Source organism: Podarcis vaucheri (genome assembly GCF_965113315.1).
Source record: "Podarcis vaucheri genome assembly, chromosome: 2".
In the NCBI taxonomy this organism is placed as follows: domain Eukaryota; kingdom Metazoa; phylum Chordata; class Lepidosauria; order Squamata; family Lacertidae; genus Podarcis; species Podarcis vaucheri.
This window is the reverse complement of record NC_138760.1, coordinates 58596718-58616169: the sequence shown is the minus strand read 5'-3', so window position 1 is coordinate 58616169 and position 19452 is coordinate 58596718. Positions and strand designations below refer to the sequence as shown.

Here is a 19452-nt window from a genome sequence, read left to right as displayed (position 1 = left end):
AGTTTCTAGAATGTTTGCACAAGACTGATGACATCACAGCATTCTCCATTTTAGTGTCACAATAAATTAACTTTTTATAGATTACTGTTGTGAACTGCAAACACCCCAGTAACACCCATTTTACTGCATGCATTTTTGCTGATTTAAAGATAGAAAGACCATCTTTAGAATATTTTAGAAGGATATACATGGGAAATGGCGTTCTGTCAAAATTTTTGGAACAATCGGCTGCAGCAGATAAGAAATAGGGGAGAAATGTGGTTTGCTTCACATTAAAATGTGATCATATCTAATTTTCAGTTCCCAAAACAATATATAAACAAATACATCCTCCCAAATTTGTGCTTCTCTAAATTTTGCCATGCAGTTCTCCAACCAAATTATATTTATTGCATGAAAACACAGATCCTAGTAGATTTACATAACACTAACATATGGAGATGTATGACAGAAGATTGTTTTCAAATCTGGCCCTATCTGCACTATGCATTTAAAGCAGTATCATAACCCTCTAAACAGCCATGGCTTCCCCGAAAGAATCCTGGGAACAGTGGTTTGTTAAGGATGCTGAGAGTTGTTAGGATACCCCTGTTGATTGATTGTTAAACCACTCTGACTGCTCAAAGTGGTGTGATACTCAGAGCCAGCCCATGACATTTTGGTACCCAAGGCAGACTCCAAAATGGCACCCCGCTCCCTGCCAGGGAAGAAGGGGTTAGGGAAGACCTATAGCAGAAACAAGGTGGGGAAGAAAGGTGAACATTGGGATCTGCTGCCCCAGTGGACCCTGCCGCCTAAGGTGGTCACCTCGTCTTGCCTCATGGGTGGGCCAGCTCTGATGATACTGTCTTTGTCTGTAGTAGAGATGGTGTATATTGTTTGTAGAAATGCTAAATGTTCCTTCTCATGGTGGCAACCACCGCCGGATGAAATTGGATTGATGGCTACTAGAGATTTTTCCCCCCGTGTTGACTCTATATCTACCAGTACATCTCATCTGCTGCAATCTTAAATATCATTTGGTGCCTCTTGGAGCTACTGTGCAGTTATTCTGTGCTGCTGGTTTCATTTTGTTTTGGGTTTAATTTCCAGATGGATCAAAACAGTGCACTTACATTCTTCCAGCACAAGCATTCCAGCCTGCCAGATGGAACAACCCCCTCTCCTCACCCCATGTGAGATGCATCTAGAGATTGTACCGACCTCCACCCCAAAAACCAATTATAGGGGGTATTGCAGGGGGGTAGAGAGGGAAAGCCCCATTGCTGACATCCTCCTGCAGGGTTTCTGCTGGCAAGACTTCTTAGGCATTTTTTGCTGGTAATCTGCCCAGAGAACATTTGTTCTTGAGTGGCATGGAAATATTGAAAAAAGTATTGCATAAATAAGGGAGATATATATGGCACTGTAGTTAAAGTTTTGTGTTTTATGTTGTTGCTTTACTGGTTTTAGGTTGTGCTTTTGTTTTAAGTGTTTAATAATTGCCACTTGGAGGTTTTTGGAATATTAAAGTTTTTGACACCTGAGCTAAGATTAAAATTCAAGGTAAGACCACGCACTCAGCAAGGTTTATTTATTGTTCTGCCTTCTAATCTTTGAAATATAAAGTTGCAAAATGTTGAAAAGCAGGCTTAATATTAAAATGTCAAAATTGTGGAAATGCAACTGTGTGAAGCTTCAGTGTTTGGCTAAATTGAGAAACTTTTTCAATGTGGTGTTTGATCCAATTTTAGGACTTGCAGCTTGTTACCAGCCTTTCAGAAGCCTAATCAGAGAACTCTAGAAAAGCAACATTAGAAAACCAAGTTAACAAAGCCATGAAGACAAGATAAAATTTCATATTAAGGAGGGAGGAATTGAAAATGAAGAAATTAAGGGGTGTGTATATTAAGTAGAAATGGCAAGCCAGCTGCTCTTTACAGATGACTCAAAGCTAAACTGCTAGCTCAGGTATTCCCGGAATAACTCCATTCAGTATGCCTGAACCCTTCTGTATTAGGAAGAGCTGTGCCCCAACTGGGGAGCCTTAAAAGAGCCCAATGTTCCCATAATAATGTGTCCTACCATTGCATAATTTAAAGGGGGAAATAAGATAATATAATGTAATTACATATCCACTAATGTTTCAAAGATGACAGTAGGGGCATCTCTTTATTTTCTTACTTTATTTCACTGCCTGAGCCTGCCCCCATATCATGACTCATTGGCTCTCTTGAAGGTATGTGTGGGACATGGAACTTCGTTACTGGGTCCTGCCTCTAATATGATGCATGCACAGCCCCTGTGTCCTCAACCTCTCTCTGTATACAGCTAGCAGACCTTGCAGCTTGGGCAAATTGTATTGGAATCATTTACAATTTATGGAGTTTAAAGGCTTTATGCATGCAGGAACTATTTACAGGTTTAGTGGGGATAAGAGAGAAAATAGCAGACACCTTGTCTGGAGAGAACAACAAACCAAGATGGCCGAGCTGGAATTAACTTAAACAGAGAGGCATAGAAACAAGTGTTGGCTTGATCACTACAGACACAGTGCCCTCATGTGGTCTAAATTGACACATGCATTAACTAGAAGTTCAGGAGAAGGAAATGTATTTGTTTTTCTTCAACTTGTACTGCATGCTGTATGCCAAGGGAAACCTGTGCAAGGTTGGCTGAATGCCTTTAGCCACCGCACACAATCAGACTTTCTGTGAGATTGCATGGAACACCTATACACATCCAAATGAACATGCATAAGTGCTGCTTCACAGACATAACACTGAATTGCATAGATATCAAAGAGGAGGGTCGACATGGTCTTCCTCTCTTCTTCACAAATACTTTGTATACATGAGCCCCCTTCAAGTGTTACCATGGTGTACTAATCAAATAAGCAAGGGGAGGCTGCAGAAACAAGCATGCTAGGTCTGACCCCTCCTCATTATTGTCACACTCTATGAATGGGAAAGAGGCTGTCTGTATATGCATGTGTGCTAGAGTCAGTGTTCCTACCTACCATTCAGAAATTTAGGGCACAAGCACACAAGGAGTTAGTGGCAATCAAGTCACATTGAGAGCAGTGGGATGGAAATTAGCCACGACTTACTGAAATCCCATTCATTGCAATGGGGTTTCCCTGCAATTCATTGCTTTGATAGATTGTATTCCTTGTTTATAAAACAAGGCCTAGAAGAGAGGACAGAAACTAGCGCACATGTGCACAATTCTTTTTCCAAATGCAGCTCCAGAAAAGACAAAAAGAGAATAAATAGGAAAAGTACCAGGAAATAGGCACAGTCACTGCCTATTCTTGCCTGCTGCCACTGTGTCAGAGCCCATCCCTCTTGCCTCTGGACTTTGGCTGCTTCTTCCCATTCAAATTGTTCCAGAGTATAAAACAAGTTTGTTTCCTCATCCACTTCATTTTACTTTACATCAGTATGTATAGATAGACACATAGACAGACAGATTATTCCTTGTTAAAAATGAACCTACTCCAATTTCTTCCAACAGACCAACAGAGTGTCAATGGTTTTGTAAACTGCATGGAGATTTTTATCCCCAACAAATATCGCTCTTCTCTCCCCACCCCCACATCCTTAGATCTTATCAGTTCCAAGGGGCTAAGTTCCTGACTTACAGTGCCACCTCCTGGACATCAATAAAACACAAAGAGCAGTCCATTTAGCTTCTCAGTTGCTGTTCAAGCATTTGAAGAAATGGTCCATTTCAAATGGGTCTCTTCCCCTGCCTAGCAGCAGGAGTGCACAACACGGATTTCTCTTGCTAGGTCGGGTCCAAAATGAACAGAACAGTAGATAACAATCCTTGGAGCCTTTACAACAAGTACTAATTTCCCTTTCTAACATCAATACAAACCCATCTCTTTATTTCTATGTGTTAATCCAAAGACAGGTTCTTCAATGAGAAAGATAAAGCAGCCCACTCTGCTGCCAGACGTTGTCTAGTCTGCCCCTGCTTATCTTGTTGACTGTAGACTTTTTCTTGCTGGATTCCAATTTTCTACAGGAAGCAGACATCAAACAAGGGAAAGTGTTGCTTCTAGGGAGAGGAGAAACGATCTACAAACCTCAACCCATAAACACGACAGCTTAGCTTGGCAGTTGAAAAAGAGACAAAAATTAAATTATGTTACCAATCTAGAAGTTGAAGGAAAGAACATTCAGAAACCGGGAGAAATTAGAAAGTGTTTCCAGAAATATTTTAAAAAACTGTATACACAAGGATCCGAGGATGCGACTGAGATAGAACAATTTTTGAAAGAAAACGGCCTTCCAGAATTATCACAAGAAAAGAGATCAATCTTGAACTGTAAAATAACACAACAGGAAATTGAGGATGCCATTCAGAATATGCAGCCAGGCAAATCTCCAGGTCCCGATGGACTTACCTCCAAATACTATAAGACCTTAAAAGACTATTTGACACAACCATTAATGGAGGTTTGTAACCAGATTATGGGGGGAGGGAGGGCACCAGATACGTGGAAAGAAGCATTCATCACACTGATACCTAAAGTGGAAACTGAAAAGACTCAACTTAAGAACTACCGACCCATCTCACTCCTAAACGTGGATTACAAAATATTTGCGGATGTTCTAGCTAATAGATTTTAAAAAGTACTAAATGAAGTAATTCATAAGGACCAAGCAGGCTTTCTCCCAGGTAGACATTTGTTTGACAACACCAGGAACATTATCGATATTCTGGAACTTTTACAAACAAATATTAACACCAAAGCAGTGTTAATTTTTATTGATGCGGAGAAGGCCTTTGACAACATTTCTTGGAAATTTATGAAGAAAAATTTGGAAGGGATGGGAGTGAGAAGGGGGTTTGAGAATGGAATAGAGGCAATCTATTCAGAACAAAAAGCTAAGTTGATAGTGAACAATGTGGTGACAGAAGAACTTCATATTGAAAAAGGAACACGCCAGGGGTGCCCCCTATCCCCTCTGTTGTTTATTTCGGTCCTGGAGGTTTTGCTGAATATGATAAGGGAGGATCGGCAGGTACAAGGAACACGGGTCGGAGCGAAACAATATAAACTGAAAGCATTTGCAGATGACTTGGTTTTAACATTACAGGAGCCAGAACCTAGTACAAAAAGAGTTTTGGAATTGATTCAGAAATTTGGTCGGGTGGCGGGTTTTAAGTTGAACAAACAAAAAACTAAGGTGTTAGGGAAAAATTTGACGGTTATTGAAACAGAGGGGTTTCAGAAGGAAACAGAACTAAACATTGTTAAAAAAGTGAAATACCTGGGGGTCAATCTGTCTTCTAAGAATTTGAACCTATTTAAAGATAATTATGAAAAATGCTGGTCAGAGGTTAAAAAAGATTTTGAAATTTGGTCAAGATTGAAATTATCCTTGTTAGGCCGAATTGCAGTTATAAAAATGAACGTCTTGCCAAAAATGTTGTTTTTGTTTCAAGCCTTGCAGGTCGTGGACAGAGTGGAATGTTTTGGAAAGTGGCAGAGGGATATTTCTAGGTTTGTCTGGCAGGGCAAAAAGCCCCGAATAAAGTTTAAAATACTAACTGATGCAAAGGAGAGGGGGGGGTTTGCCCTGCCGGACTTAAGGTTATATTATGAAGCTGCGGCCTTCTGCTGGATGAAAGATTGGATCTTATTGGAAAACACTGATGTCCTAGATCTGGAAGGCTTTAACAATTCGTTAGGTTGGCATGCGTATTTGTGGTATGACAAGGGGAAAACATATGGAATGTTCAAAAACCATATTGTCAGGAAAGCAATATATATGGTCTGGAAAAAATATAAAGACTTATTGGAAAGTAAAACTCCGAGGTGGATCTCACCAATAGAGGCCAAAGCTCGGAAAACAGCCAATATGGAGGCACATTGGCCGAAATATTGGGAAATAATAGAAAACATTGGAGGTAATTGGAGGTTGCAGAGCTTTGAAAAACTAAAGGATAGGGTGCAAAATTGGCTACATTATGCCCAAATTAATGAGGTTTTTAAGTTAGATAAAAAAATAGGATTTCAGGTGGAAAAATCGAAACTTGAGACAGAGTTGTTAGAACCAAAGACCAAGGTATTATCGAGAATGTACAACTTGCTGCTTAAATGGAACACTCAGGATGAGACAGTTAAGTCAGCCATGATAAAATGGGCTCAAGACATTGGTTACAATATTATGTCTGAAGACTGGGAAAGGTTATGGACCACCGGTATGAAATTTACGGCATGTAATGCCTTGAAAGAAAACATTATGAAAATGGTATACCGGTGGTACATGACCCCAGTCAAGCTTGCTAAGATATACCATTTGTCTGACAACAAATGTTGGAAATGTAAGGAGGCTGAAGGGACATTCTTCCACCTCTGGTGGACTTGTCCAAGATTGAAGGCCTTTTGGGAAATGATTTATAACGAGTTAAAAAAGGTGTTCAAGTACACCTTCCCCAAGAAACCAGAGGCCTTCCTTCTGGGCATTGTCGGCCAGAAGGTGTTAAAAAAGGATAGAACTTTTTTTATGTATGCTACAACAGCAGCAAGAATCCTTATCGCTAAGCATTGGAAGACCCAAGATTTGCCCACACTGGAGGACTGGCAGACGCAATTGATGAACTACATGGAACTGGCCGAGATGACTGCAAGGATCCGAGACTTGGGAGAAGAGGCAATGGAGGAGGACTGGAAAAAATTTAAAGACTATTTGCAGAAGTATTATAAGTTGTATGAAACATAAGACGTCGTATGATTTGGAACGTTAGCCCCAGCAATGAAATTTAATTATTTATGAAACTGATAACACTTATGAAAGAATCAGAGTTTAAACGGGTAAAAAGGATATTATGCTATATTTTTAGAGTAATTGGAGAATAAGAGATTTAAACTTAAATTGCAACTGAAAATATAAAGAAACACACGAAATAAGGGTATAATTTGCTGACAATTTTATTATCAAGAATGCACTTATGTGGGAGATGTGGGGAAGTCCAATGGAAATTTGAAATAAGTTGTCGAAATGGTTGAGATTTTCTGTTCTCTTTTCCTTTTTTTCTTTTGTTTTGCCTTTCTTTTTGTTTTCTTTGTAATTTGGAAAAAATGTAATAAAAATTATTATAAAAAAAAAAAAAGAATTCAGTTCATTTGTGAACAGATATTGATATTGCTACAAATGTCTATATACTTGCTATGATTCCAAAGTAGAATGAAGCCTGATCCAGTTTCTGGGTCAGGAAATGGTTAAGTAGCAGGAAGCAGAGAGCAGGAATAAATAAATAGTTCTCCCAATGGAAGGATGTAGAAAGAAGATTCCCCAGACTCCGTATTAGGACCTGTGTTTTTAAGTGTTCTAGAGTCAGGGGTGAGCAGTGAGGTGACCAAGTTTGCTGTTTATATTAAATTGTTCAGGACTGTTAAAACAAAAGAAATTGTGAAGAGTTCCAAAAGGATGTCTCCCAGCTTGGTGAATGAGCCATAAAATGGCAAATGTTACTCAGAGTAAACAAGTGTTGGGGCACAAGAGACAGGGCCTTCTCTCCAGTGAAATGCTTTATTGAAATGTTTTTGTTGCTGCTCATTGCTTTTGCTTTTATATCCTTACTATTTTTATGCCTTGTAATTTTTAATTGCTTTCTTCATTGCCACAGGCTTCATTAAGGAGCAGTGAGAAATGGCAAAAAGTGAGGGCAGGGAACCTCCGGCCAATCTTCCATGGGTCACATGACAATGGTGGACACAGTGAGCCAAGCAAGGATTATAAAATTTACAGGTGAGCTATTTCCTGGCACTCACATGCCCCTCTCCATATTGCATTGAAGCAAGCAAGAGGCATCGTCAAAGATCAAGGGCACATTCCAGACACACAGAATATACTGTAATTCCAACTAAATGGTAGGAAGAATTCTCTGACATTTAGATCTGTGGAATGGACTACGACTTTTAAACAGAGGTTGGGTGGCTGTCAGGGATTCTTTAGCTGTGATTCCTGTATTGCAGGGGGGTTGACTCTTGGAGGTCCCTTCTAACTATATAGTTCCATGGAAAACAATTGAGGGCGTGAAATAGGGCTGGTGAGGGATGTGACCAAGGGCCAGGCAGAGAGACCCAGAGGTCCGCACTTGGCCCCTGCTCTAATCATTCACATTTTTAAAAGTTGCAAAGGCCAGTAATTGTTCTGTATGTTAAGGAAAACAAGCAAGCCATTTGGCAGTAGCACATATTGTTTGCTGTAAATATACCGTGTCGACTGTTCCCACCGGCCACTGCACACCGCAGCTACACAACAGGAACGCGGCTTGCACTATGACCCGTTAATGACTTACAGAACAGCTCTTGAGCTGGCCTGGCCCCGGAGGAACTGGGAAAGAGAGAATCAGGAGTAACACGGGCTGCGCAGGAATGCTAATGCAAACTGAGAGAGGGACTGACACCGTTCTAACAAGGTCAAACTTCAGAGCATCCAAAGGTGTAGACAGGCAGCAGTGGAGTGGTGGGCAGACAATACAGGAGTCTAATTAGATATACTGTATTTTTCTGTGTATAAGATTATGTTTTTTGCCAAAAAAAAAAAGAATAGTAAAAAATTGGGTGTCATCTTATGCACAGATGGTGAATGCATATGGGTTCAGGTGTGGGTGGCTGGGCTCAGGCTCTTGAAATATGGCAACCCTAAACTTGGCAACCCTAACTATTTTAAAATATTGATTTAATTTTGGGTTCAAAAAAATAGGGTGTCTTGTACACGGGGGCATCTTATACACTAAAAAAAGTGGTAATTTTCAGAGACACAACTGTACATATTGTAATACCTGTGGCTACTAGGTTAGCACATTGCCACCCATTCCCTCCTTTTAAAAGTATTTCCCTCCCTTGCAGACAGCATCATCTGCAAAACAATGGTGCTGCTGCCTGTTGGTTCCCTTGGCTGGGTTGACAATCTGTGCTGCCTTTCTCTGAGTTTTATGTGTGCCAACAGGGGATCTGGGCCAAGGCCACCTCTGTTTCTGCCAGCTCTCTCAAGCCACAGGGCGCAGTTAGCCTTCTGCCCTGGCTGTAATTTGTTCTCCCTCCACAGTTTGGGCTCCTCTTGCCGCAAAGGCAGGCATTCAGCAGACAGAATAATTGCAGAGTTAGAACTGCTCATTTTCGTGCTGGCATGCTATAGTTAGAGAGATGCTGGGAGGCAGCCTGGCTGGCTGCAGAGAGCATGATCAAAGTATTGAAAAGAGGAGAAAAGAGAGGATGTAGCCTTTACCCACTCGTCTCCTTTTTTTGGAGTAGGAAAAAGGAACTGGTTAGTAAGTAACTTAGATGCCTGCTGCGCTTCTGAGGATGGAAGATCAATGAATCAACAGACCCACAAAGGCAAAGAAGTGGGCTTGCCTTGCAATGGCAAACAATGAAAAAGCATCTCTTCTGATGGGGTGCACATAATCCTACTTTAACCTTTCCTCCTCCTGGTGTACTATGTTGACTCCCAAGGAGCTGACACTTATAAAAGAAAAGGCAAAGCAAGATTTTCCTAGGTATGAGGAATTTTGTTTTTGTAGGAAGACTGTAGGGTGCGGTTCCGAGTATCCACCTTCAAACATTCAAACAATTTCTGGAAGCAGGAAAGAAACTCCCAATTCAAGAAGTGTTTGTGAACAGCATTTTACATTGATTCCAAATCAGACATTTTGGTAGATGAACATCATGGTTTGTTACACCAGCTTTTATCTTTGATGTTGACTACCACATGCATTTTTTCTTACAAAGGCATTCTTTAGAATGGCTTCTGAACTTTAGGAGAATGTTCCAACTTTTGTTTTCAAACCAGCTCAGCTTCCCAAGCTGCAGCACACCAGTTGTCACTGTGGTAGACACCATCAATCAATCATCTTCTTCTAGGTGCTTTTGCCTTGCAAGGTGATGCAGGTGGAATTTAGGGAGAGTAATACCAACCCAGATCAGACCTGGGATTGATAACATTAAGTGCCAGGTTAAAATGAAAGTATGCTCCACAATTAGTGTTTTGAGTCTTATTTGTTTTCAGCACAGTTTTTGCCACTGCCGGCGATAAGTATTTTACTTGTACAACTTATTGGTAAAATTGTATGATGCTTTGGAAATAGGAAAAGGACCCCATTTAAGTAAAATAAAACTGAAACATGTTCTTGTGAAATGCCCAACTTTACCTTCTTTATCACCTCCCCTTTCTAACACACTAATATCACAGTACCACCATAGAACCAGGTCAGCACTATAGACTGAATGCAGTGGAGACCGTGCCTTGCTAGAGTTATCCAGCTATGGAACAGCTTGGTCAGACACAGCTTCCCATCCTCAGTTATAGAGTTGGAAAGAGTAGACAGGTAGGTGAAGGGATTTATGGTGCAGTACAGGGATGAAGAACTGCTGACCCAGGGAGCACAATAGACCCATGGAGCCTTTTCATCTAGCCCATGACTTCCCTTTGATCCCAACTCCTCCTGAGGCTTGCTAGGTTTCATCTTCTGCCACAGCAGTTGTGCATGCCTCACTTAGTCACCAGAAGGGACTCCCCCCAACCCACCCACCACTGCAAACAAGGGCCAGAGAACAAGAGAGGGATATATATAGAGAGAGAGAGTAGGCTGCTGAGGAAATGCAACCACATGCATGTATGGCTCCACCATCTTTCAACTCTGAATATTCCAATGTGAACACCAGATGTCTATCACAGCCCTAAGATGTTCGTATTGCACACTCTTTTGTGTGTCATTTTTCATGCATTTTTAAAAAGGTGTTTCTGAACTGTCTTGATTTAGGTCAGTGAGATTATTTTCAAAAGAAAGTCACAGGGGATGGAAAATATATTTATTATACCACATTTAAAAATGAAGGACCCTGATCTACATGCAAGATTAAGTTTCCTTCCCCTCCCCAAGCAAGAAATTAAATTTGTTGTGGTCCACTAGATCGCTTGAAAGCTGTTCATGTTATTTAAAAGATTCATAACCCAGCTCAGTGCAAAAATCTAATTAATGATATAGACTAGCGTATCCCCAATATCTGTTGTTCGTCCATTCTCAGTGAGACGAACCCGCTTTTCAGCAAGGTCTATGTGAAAGACAGCTTGATCTAAAATGGGAGATTTCTCAGCATCTTCTTTACCGAGCACAGGAACACGACGTGGGCCCAGGATAGGGTCATCAAAACGCATTAGTTTCACTTTGGAAAGATCTGAAGGGCGGGTGGGAAAGAAAGAATAGACTTGTAAGACATGTGCATTTTTATACAACAATACAAATCACAAGGCAGTTCAGGCAAGGTACCTAGCAAGGAGAGAGCATTAGCCTGGGCTGCTGAAACTCTAACTGCCCCAATTGCTTGAATAGCGCCTTGACAGATGTTTACAAGCTGTTGTGCAGGCCATTTGCCTCAAAGGCTACAGAAGCCCTTAATAACCAAGGCTTAATTAAAAGGCAGTGTGGGTTCAAGAATATCCAACATGAATGCACTGACACTGAGGTGTGCCTCAGCATAAAAAGTGAGCAAACACTTCCAATGGAGGGATACATAAAGACCTCCAATTTTCCTCCTGCAACAGCAGGACAGAAACACTGAGAGGTGTGTCTAATTTTATGGGTGCTTTAATATGAGGTTGAATAAATTTACTATGTAAAGTTTTGTGTTTTAACTCGGTACAAAGCAAAATGGCTTACAGAAACTTTTCAGTAGCTTTCCTTCATGCAAATTATAATCCCAGAGGAACATCAGCTACTTCCTTAGCATTGTGCCCTCTATCTATTAATACTGCAGTTCTAAATTAGCTGTTCAGAGACCTACGGCCATTCACTTGGGCAAGAAAGAGGAAGAATGGCTCTAGAGAAAAAAGTCAAAGGTGTCCTCCCAGTTCACCCTGAACAAATGAACTATGTAATTTCCTCTTCTCTACTGCAATCAGGCCTGATGCCAGTGGTTGACCAGGATGGGTTCTGGCCATGGGCACCAGGGCTCACCAGCCCAACCTGCTGCCCACTCACTCACCCCTGGATCTGTGTGGCAGGCTATGGGCACCATTCACAAACCAACCTTGGCTTCCAGCCAGGGGAGCAGGGGCAGGGAGCCCATTGGAAGTCTGGCAACAGCTCTAACTGCAATTTTAAGTTACAGTGGTGCCCCGCAAGACGAACGCCTCGCAAGACGGAAAACCCGCTAGACGAAAGGGTTTTCCGTTTTGGAGGCGCTTCGCAAAACGAATTTCCCTATGGGGTTGCTTCGCAAGACGAAGAAATCTTGCGCGTCCCCGCGGGTTTTTTTCGCTCCCCCCCTTTTCCTAAGCCGCCTATCAGCTGTTCCGCTGAAAAACCCGCTTAACAGCTGATCACGGAAAGCCGCTAGACCGCTGTAGCGCTAATCAATGGGCTTGCTTCGCAAGACGAAAAAACCGCTAGACGACGAGACTCGCGGAACGGATTCTTTTCGTCTTGCGAGGCACCACTGTATACGCCCTTGCAGTTTCCAGTTATACGCCATTCTTTTTCAGGCATGACTAACAGCCAAAGAGGCATGGAAGTAAAAAAAAAAGGGTGGTGGTCAAGAGGACGTTAATAAAATCCAGAGGAATTAAATAAAAAATGTATGGAGATGTTTCCCCGGAGAACCAAGTAGTTCACAGTATACTCTCCATCTCATATCTTACTTCCTCCCCAACAACCCTTCTTTATCGCTCATTCCTCTCTTTTATGTCGGAAATATTCAACATAAAAGGGACGGAGGAACATCGCCTGCATAGAATTGTGAGAGGAAAGATGGTTAAAACTAGAAAATGTTTTAATACAAGCAGAAATGTTGTCTCGGTTTTGTTATTAGAGGCAACTGCTTTTTTAAAAAGAAGTCCTTTAAATAAGTTCAAACGATTTCTCAGTAAGAACTGCGAAGCAGAACTTTCCTAATGAGCCAGCTATTTTAGTCTGCCTAAGTTGCTGCTCTTTCACCACTAGCTTTTATCAGATAATCTTTTCAAGTGCCTGCCTAACAGTGACATCTTCTGGAAACAACGATTTGGAAGAATTACTGATTTACTCTCAATTGCTTTTCATTCACTTCAAACAATCAGGTTGTGCATCTCTAGTAATTGCCTGCCCGAGCCTGAAATGTGCAGTACTCCATTTTTGCTTTGCAAGACAAGTTATAGACTTCTTCCTCTCAGCTCTTTTCTGAAAACACAACTTCACACTGTAATATAAAAATTGTCTCTCTTCCTAGGATCAAAACACACAAGCCGCCAAAGTGATGAGGAAATAAATTATACGACGTGAAAAGTTTGGACCAAGACATAATTCCCTCACAATTGCTGGAATCAGCAAAGCCAGCAAGCAAACAGGAAATTGTCTCTGCTTTTTAAAGAAATTCTGTCAGTTCTATTCAGCAGAGCAACCTGAACTTCAGGCTTAATGCCTTGCTTCCTTTAAACAGTTTAATTAGAAGGGCGGAATGCCTGCAAAATAAGGCTATTAGCAACTGGATAACAGGAAGGAACTCAACGTGTTCTAATTTGAGGACACACTTAAGAATGTAAACAGATGTCACCTCAAAATACACCTTCTGTAAAAGCTGCTCACTCCTGGGGTCGTATCTAAAGTGTAGCTGAGTAACGCATTCCTTCAGTACAAGGATTTCCACTTTTGCTGCAGGCTTCTCCCCAAATCTGTTCTAGGTGCTTCTCCAACACTCTGGAGCAGATTTGGGGAAGGTGCAGGGTGCATGCAGGGAAGGAGGGGGAAAGCCCTGCTGTGCACTGACACCTTAACTGGATAACGCCCCCGGTTAGCAACTAAGCTTGCTAGAAGACCATTTAGACAAGAGGTACAGGGGGTGAGGAGGAATGCACAAACGTTGCTCATCCACACAGTTTTTTACCACCTCTAATCACTCAGGAGGGCAAGCTTGGCCCTGGAGACCACAGCTGCAGAACCCTGTTAACATTTACTCCCCACCCCCAGCAACTCCCATTGCAAACAAAAATAATCCTTGAGTCACCAAACTCTTTTTCCCAAGAGGTTTGTCAAAGCCCAAGCATCTTTCAGAAACAATGCAAAACAATTTTGTTTTGATCAACAGCATTTGATGGTGCAGACTGAAGCCAGCATGCGGGTTTTCTGTGAGCATATTAGTTAGATCTGACAATTAAGATTTTCAGTCTGAATTTTAAAGCAAAGTCACCAAATTTAAGGTTTAGAATTAAAGAAGGTTATAGTGAAAATTGAAAATGGTACCAAAGGAACATCAAGAGTAACTAATCTCAGGAACTTTGGGACACAGAATTGGTAACATTTTATATTTTTAAACACATACAATTTTTACAAATTTGTTTTCAGCCTTAACTGACAAATAAATAATTTGTTGAAGCTAACTTCTATATTACAAGAAAGAAAGAGATATTTTTTCACAGCAGCTATGGATGTCAAATCCGGCTCTTGAGTGAGAATGTGCATTTGCTTTAATGCCTTTATGCTACAAGTCATTACTGCTGGGTGAGCCCTAAGTGCTTTCAGGGAGATGGAGCTAATGCTTACCACCTCTAACACTGTATAGTTTGAAATTTAAGACTTGAAAATAATGTGGTTCATGCATTAAGAAAGTGTGAGTTGAGTGGGAGTGGGTGGCTCAGGGGACTTGAAATGGATTAATGCATCTTTCACATTTAAGTTGCAGGATCAGGCCTGCAATAAGCGAACATTAGCTGGTGGAGAGGGGGCTGACTTCAGATCTGGAGGGAGGGAGGGAGGGATAAGTAGGCTCAGAAATCCCCAGGTGAGCACAATTGTCCTGTGAAGTTCTGGCTCAGGCTCACAATGGCCTTGGCTGTGGCTCCAACCCTATCCCAGAAATTCTGGGCTCCTGCTGCAGCAGCATTCCAGAGCACAATAGGGGCTCTGGTACCAGATGCAGATACCTGCTCCCCAACATGAAGCTCCTCCTGCTGCAACAGACACTGTGAGGTTAGTTTCAAGAAAAGGGATAAAGATGATCATGGTGGGCTATGCTAAGGCTGTGCTGCCAGTGAGGTTACTTAAGAGTATGAGGGGGCCAGAGTCTTGGCATGAGCTCAAAAATAATACAATTTAGTCTCTTTTTAGTTAGAAAACCATTGCCGAGTCCATCCTGATTCAACATCTTCACTAACAGTAATTGATCATTGCTATCAACAGGCATATCTACAAGAAATGAATCTTGGGCTCTGCTCCAGATTCCGGACAACTCCAAGAGGAAGGAATGACTCAAGGCAACCTGATCCCACAGGGATCTTCTCACCACAGGGGACGCAGCTAACAATCTGGTCATTGTTCAAACCATTACTGATAGCATAATAAAAGTAGCATCTATAAAATCATGTACAGTGTATACACAATTGGTGCTCTTTTCTAACCAGCAAACCTCCTGTAAGAATCACTGTAGCAAAGGCCTCTTTTGGTAGCATCTGACAAATCTTAGGTTGACAAGATTGTAAAGTGTGTTGCACACAAACAGTGCCACAGAAAACCCATAGAAATAGTAGCAAGTGAACAGAGGCCTGATTTTATAGTTAGAACCATGTGAGACATCCAGTGAGTAAGAAAACACATTTTTGACAATCAGCATTTACTGGATAAGCTGCTTTGTAGGAATTTTAACATCTAGCTGGCTAAATTATTTGACCTAAATTTTACCTTTGATTCCTCTGTCCATCTTCATCAAGCGCCTGATTATTGCATCTCGGCCATCTCCTTGCCTGACCTCTATTTTTGTAGAAAAGTGGCCATTTGCTGGTTGAGGATTCACCAGAAAAACAGACACACCAGGCTATAAGAAAAACAAGAGGTAGAAGGTGGAAAAATGTCACATATCCAACCTGATGGTAGAGACTTGTTACTTGTTACTGTGCATCTTGGATCACAACTTGCCAATATGGCTTACTTCCACCTGTACAAAATGATATATAGAAGTCTAAGCATTTCAGCTCCAGTTGATACTCTTATGTATACAGATGTCTCCCCACTTACACAGGGGTTACGTTCCAGGGTACCACACATTTATGTGAAATTGCATATAGTGGAGGAAACCATCTAAAAAGTCTGTAAACACCCTCTAAACCTCATAGAATTGCAGCTGCAAAGGCTCCTGGGATTGCTACCCATTTCCCACTCTTTTCATGCCATTTTTGCGGTTTCCCCACTCTTTTCAGGCCGTTTTTGTCCCTCTGTGCCTTTTTGAAGTTTAAGTCTTTTTAAAAATTATATCTGGAAGTCGCACATATACATGGTGGCACAAGAGTTGAATATGCGCAAGTAGGGGGACGCCTGTATTCATTTGTGTGTGTTTTAATGTATTTGTTACATTTTTATCCCACTTTTTCTCCAAGAATCTCAGAGTAGAATTCATTGTTCTCCTCCACATATTTTATCCTCATGATCAGCTTGTGAAGTCACTAAAGCAATAGCGACTGGCCAAAAATCACCTCCCGTTACCTTAGGGAGCTGAGCTTGGAGCCCTGTCCATTTGCTGAAGGGCTACACATCAGTGGCAGAGAATCTCCCTTGAATTCAGAAGGCCCTGGATTCAATCATTTGTACGTTCCCACCAGGGAAAAGGAAAATATTTCTACACACACTCCCCTCTCCATCCCCCAGCCCAAGGGCATATTCCAGCCAGCCCAAGGCACCTAGGGAGGCTGCTGCCTGTGGATGGGAGTGTGGCCTGGGAAGAGTCTCAAGGACCAAACCAAAAGGCCTGGCAGGCTGCACTCACTCACTGCATGATGTCAAAATAGCAGGCTTTTCATGCATCAAGCTATGCATAAAACAGTCCCCTGTCTAGCATCAAGAAATGAAATCCAAGGATTGGAGCTTAGTCTCAGTGGTTCCTAATGAGTTCTATTGGTAGAATTAACAGGGTGCAACCTTAGATACCACTGAGAAGTGGAGAAAGGACTGGTGCTCTTACCAGACATTACTGGCAGGTCTAGCCCCCATCCTTCAGTGATGCATCTTAGACTTTTCTCTCAGATACATGGACAGTTTCCGATGCCTCATGCAGGGCACAATAAAGTACAGTGGTACCTCAAGCTACAAACGCCTCAGGTTACAAACGCTTCAGGTTACAAACTCCGCTAACCTGGAAGAGTTACCTCAAGTTGAGAACTTTGGCCCAGGATGAGAACGGAAATTGTTTGCCAGCGGCACAGTGGCAACAAGAGGCCCCATTAGCAAAAGCACGCCTCTAGTTAAGAACAGTTTCAGGTTAAGAAAGGACCTCCAGAACGAATTAAGTTCGTAACTAGAGGTACCACTGTAGTTAAGTGGGGAACAAAGTCTCATAAATCAGTGAAGGAAGTAGACTTGCAAACTTACTTCTACTCTGAATGTGCAGAATGGTTTTCCAGGACAACAATCTTCTTTGATTTTCTCATCTCCCTCAGAAGAAAACTTCAATTCTATATGTTCCAGCTGTGGAGGAAGAAGAAGGAAAGTACAAAACATTGGTGGTGCAGGGGGTGATAGTACAGCAATCACAGGAGTATGCCAACATTTAATTCTCTTGAAGCACATTCATGTATTTCTTTGTAGCAATGAAGATTCTAAAGAAAGATACTGCTGACAGCAAGTTGTGCCCAAGACTGGCCCAAATCAGGCACTTCCCATTACATAAATGTATCTCCAAGCAACTGACAGCAGCTCTGACTTACAGCTAGATGCTGTTAGATATACCCTAAAAGGTTGGCTACAAATCCATTCAATGATGATGATTGTGTTTACAGGATATATCTTGAATAAATTCTCCACTAAAATGGTCGAGAATTTCCAAACCATCTTCTTACCTTGAGAGAAAATCAAGCTAACTGGGGACAATAACGTTATTCACGTAAAAAGTAGTAAGATGATGAGAGAGAGAGAGAGAGAGAGAGAGAGAGAGAGAGAGAAGCTGGCTACATTTGATAAAATCTCTCCTTTCCATTGAAGGTCAATGATACTGAATATAGAAGTCCAATTTAGGGTCTCTTGGTCACTAAAATCTGGAGAGCCTCTTGGCACCTTAAAGACCCCCCCCAAAAAAAAAAAAATATTGTGGCATATGTCTGTACAGGTTTATGCCATAATAAATTTGTTATCTTTGAAATGCCACAAAACTTTAGGTTTTTTTTTACTGAATACTTCCAACATTCAAACTATCAAGCAGGATTGGACTCAGATAAACCAGAGGCCTTTCTCCTTGGAATAATAGGTTCTGAATTACCCAAGAAAGATGTAAAGTTATTTTTGTATGCCACAGCTGCTGCTCGAATTCTTATAGCCAAGAAATGGAAAACACAAGAACTACCAACTATGGAAGAATGGCAGATGAAAATGATGGAATATATGGAGTTGGCTGACCTTACTGGAAGAATCTGTGACCAGAAAGAGGAGGAATATCAAGAAGAGTGGAAGAAATTTAAATACTATTTGAATAAATAGTGTAATATTAAAAATTAGAAATTACTTGAAAGTACTAAATTGGCCTAGGAGGAAAGCAAGAGTTAGTAAAATAATTGAGATGTAGAACTTTAAGAAAAGTTAAGAAATTTTATTTTAATTGGAATACTGTGTTTTAATAATGATATTGGAAAACTGCTACATTTAAATACAGGGAAATTCAGATGGGAGGGCTCAGAGGAAGTCAAAACCATGTTTATGATGTTAGAAGTTTAAATAACCAATTAATTTGTATTGTCTGGGTGTTTGTTGACATGTATTTTTCTTTTTCTTTTTTCTTCTTTGTTTATATTTGTGATTTTGTTTCTTTCTTTTTTGTTGTAGTAGGCGATATATCTGTAAGAAACTTAATAAAAACTATTTTTTTTAAAAAAGGGGGGAAGGGATTGGACTCAGATACAAAAAGTGATCACCAACGTAATCACGTAATTCTATTAGGGACTTCCCACCCCACACACAACTTGTAAGCTAATCCACTGATAATTAACTTCTGGAAGCTTAACAATTAAATGTGCACGGGCAACCTTAAACCAAAAAAGACATATATAGACATTCAGTGTGTCTTCAAGCTCTTTCGACTTGAGCCATTAACTCCGTGACAAATGCTCACCTCCAAGGAATTTGTCAGGTAGACTATATTCTCCATGAGTACGGCCCGTTCATCAAACTCCAGCTCCAGATCAAGAACACGTGGCCCTTTCTTCTCCAGATTCTCCTGTGATGCCAAAAATATGGAAAGCATATATTTTAAATTGGGTCATCTCTGTGAAACCTGAATAGTGCAGCTGAGCAAGCCCAAGACAGAAAACATCTGACAAAAATTCATTGTGTACAGCAAATGGGTCTAAAGCTCCTAGCAAAATTTACAGTTTTTAATTAATTAAACACAGTTCCCGCCTCTAAACAGGAAAGAATCTAAAGCTTTAGCATTTAAATGACAATAGTAGTTTTATGTCAGAAATTTTGAAACATACATAACAATCTTGTCTTCTTGCATAC

The 19452-nt window shown here is 41.0% G+C and overlaps 1 protein-coding gene across 2 annotated transcripts in view; it reads right to left on the bottom strand.

Moving 5' to 3' along the window:
* Window positions 1–10802: 10802 nt before the first annotated feature.
* The window catches only part of LARS1 (leucyl-tRNA synthetase 1), a 49244-nt gene continuing 40594 nt past the window's right edge, over window positions 10803–19452 (bottom strand). For both annotated transcript variants that reach the window (XM_082213437.1, XM_082213436.1), the window contains exons 29-32: window positions 19064–19168; window positions 17335–17430; window positions 15655–15787; window positions 10803–11182 (exon numbers count right to left, since the gene is read on the bottom strand). In XM_082213437.1, the coding sequence (XP_082069563.1) occupies window positions 10977–11182; window positions 15655–15787; window positions 17335–17430; window positions 19064–19168 (540 nt within the window). In that variant the 3' untranslated portion in view covers window positions 10803–10976. The remainder of the gene's footprint in view (window positions 11183–15654; window positions 15788–17334; window positions 17431–19063; window positions 19169–19452) is intronic.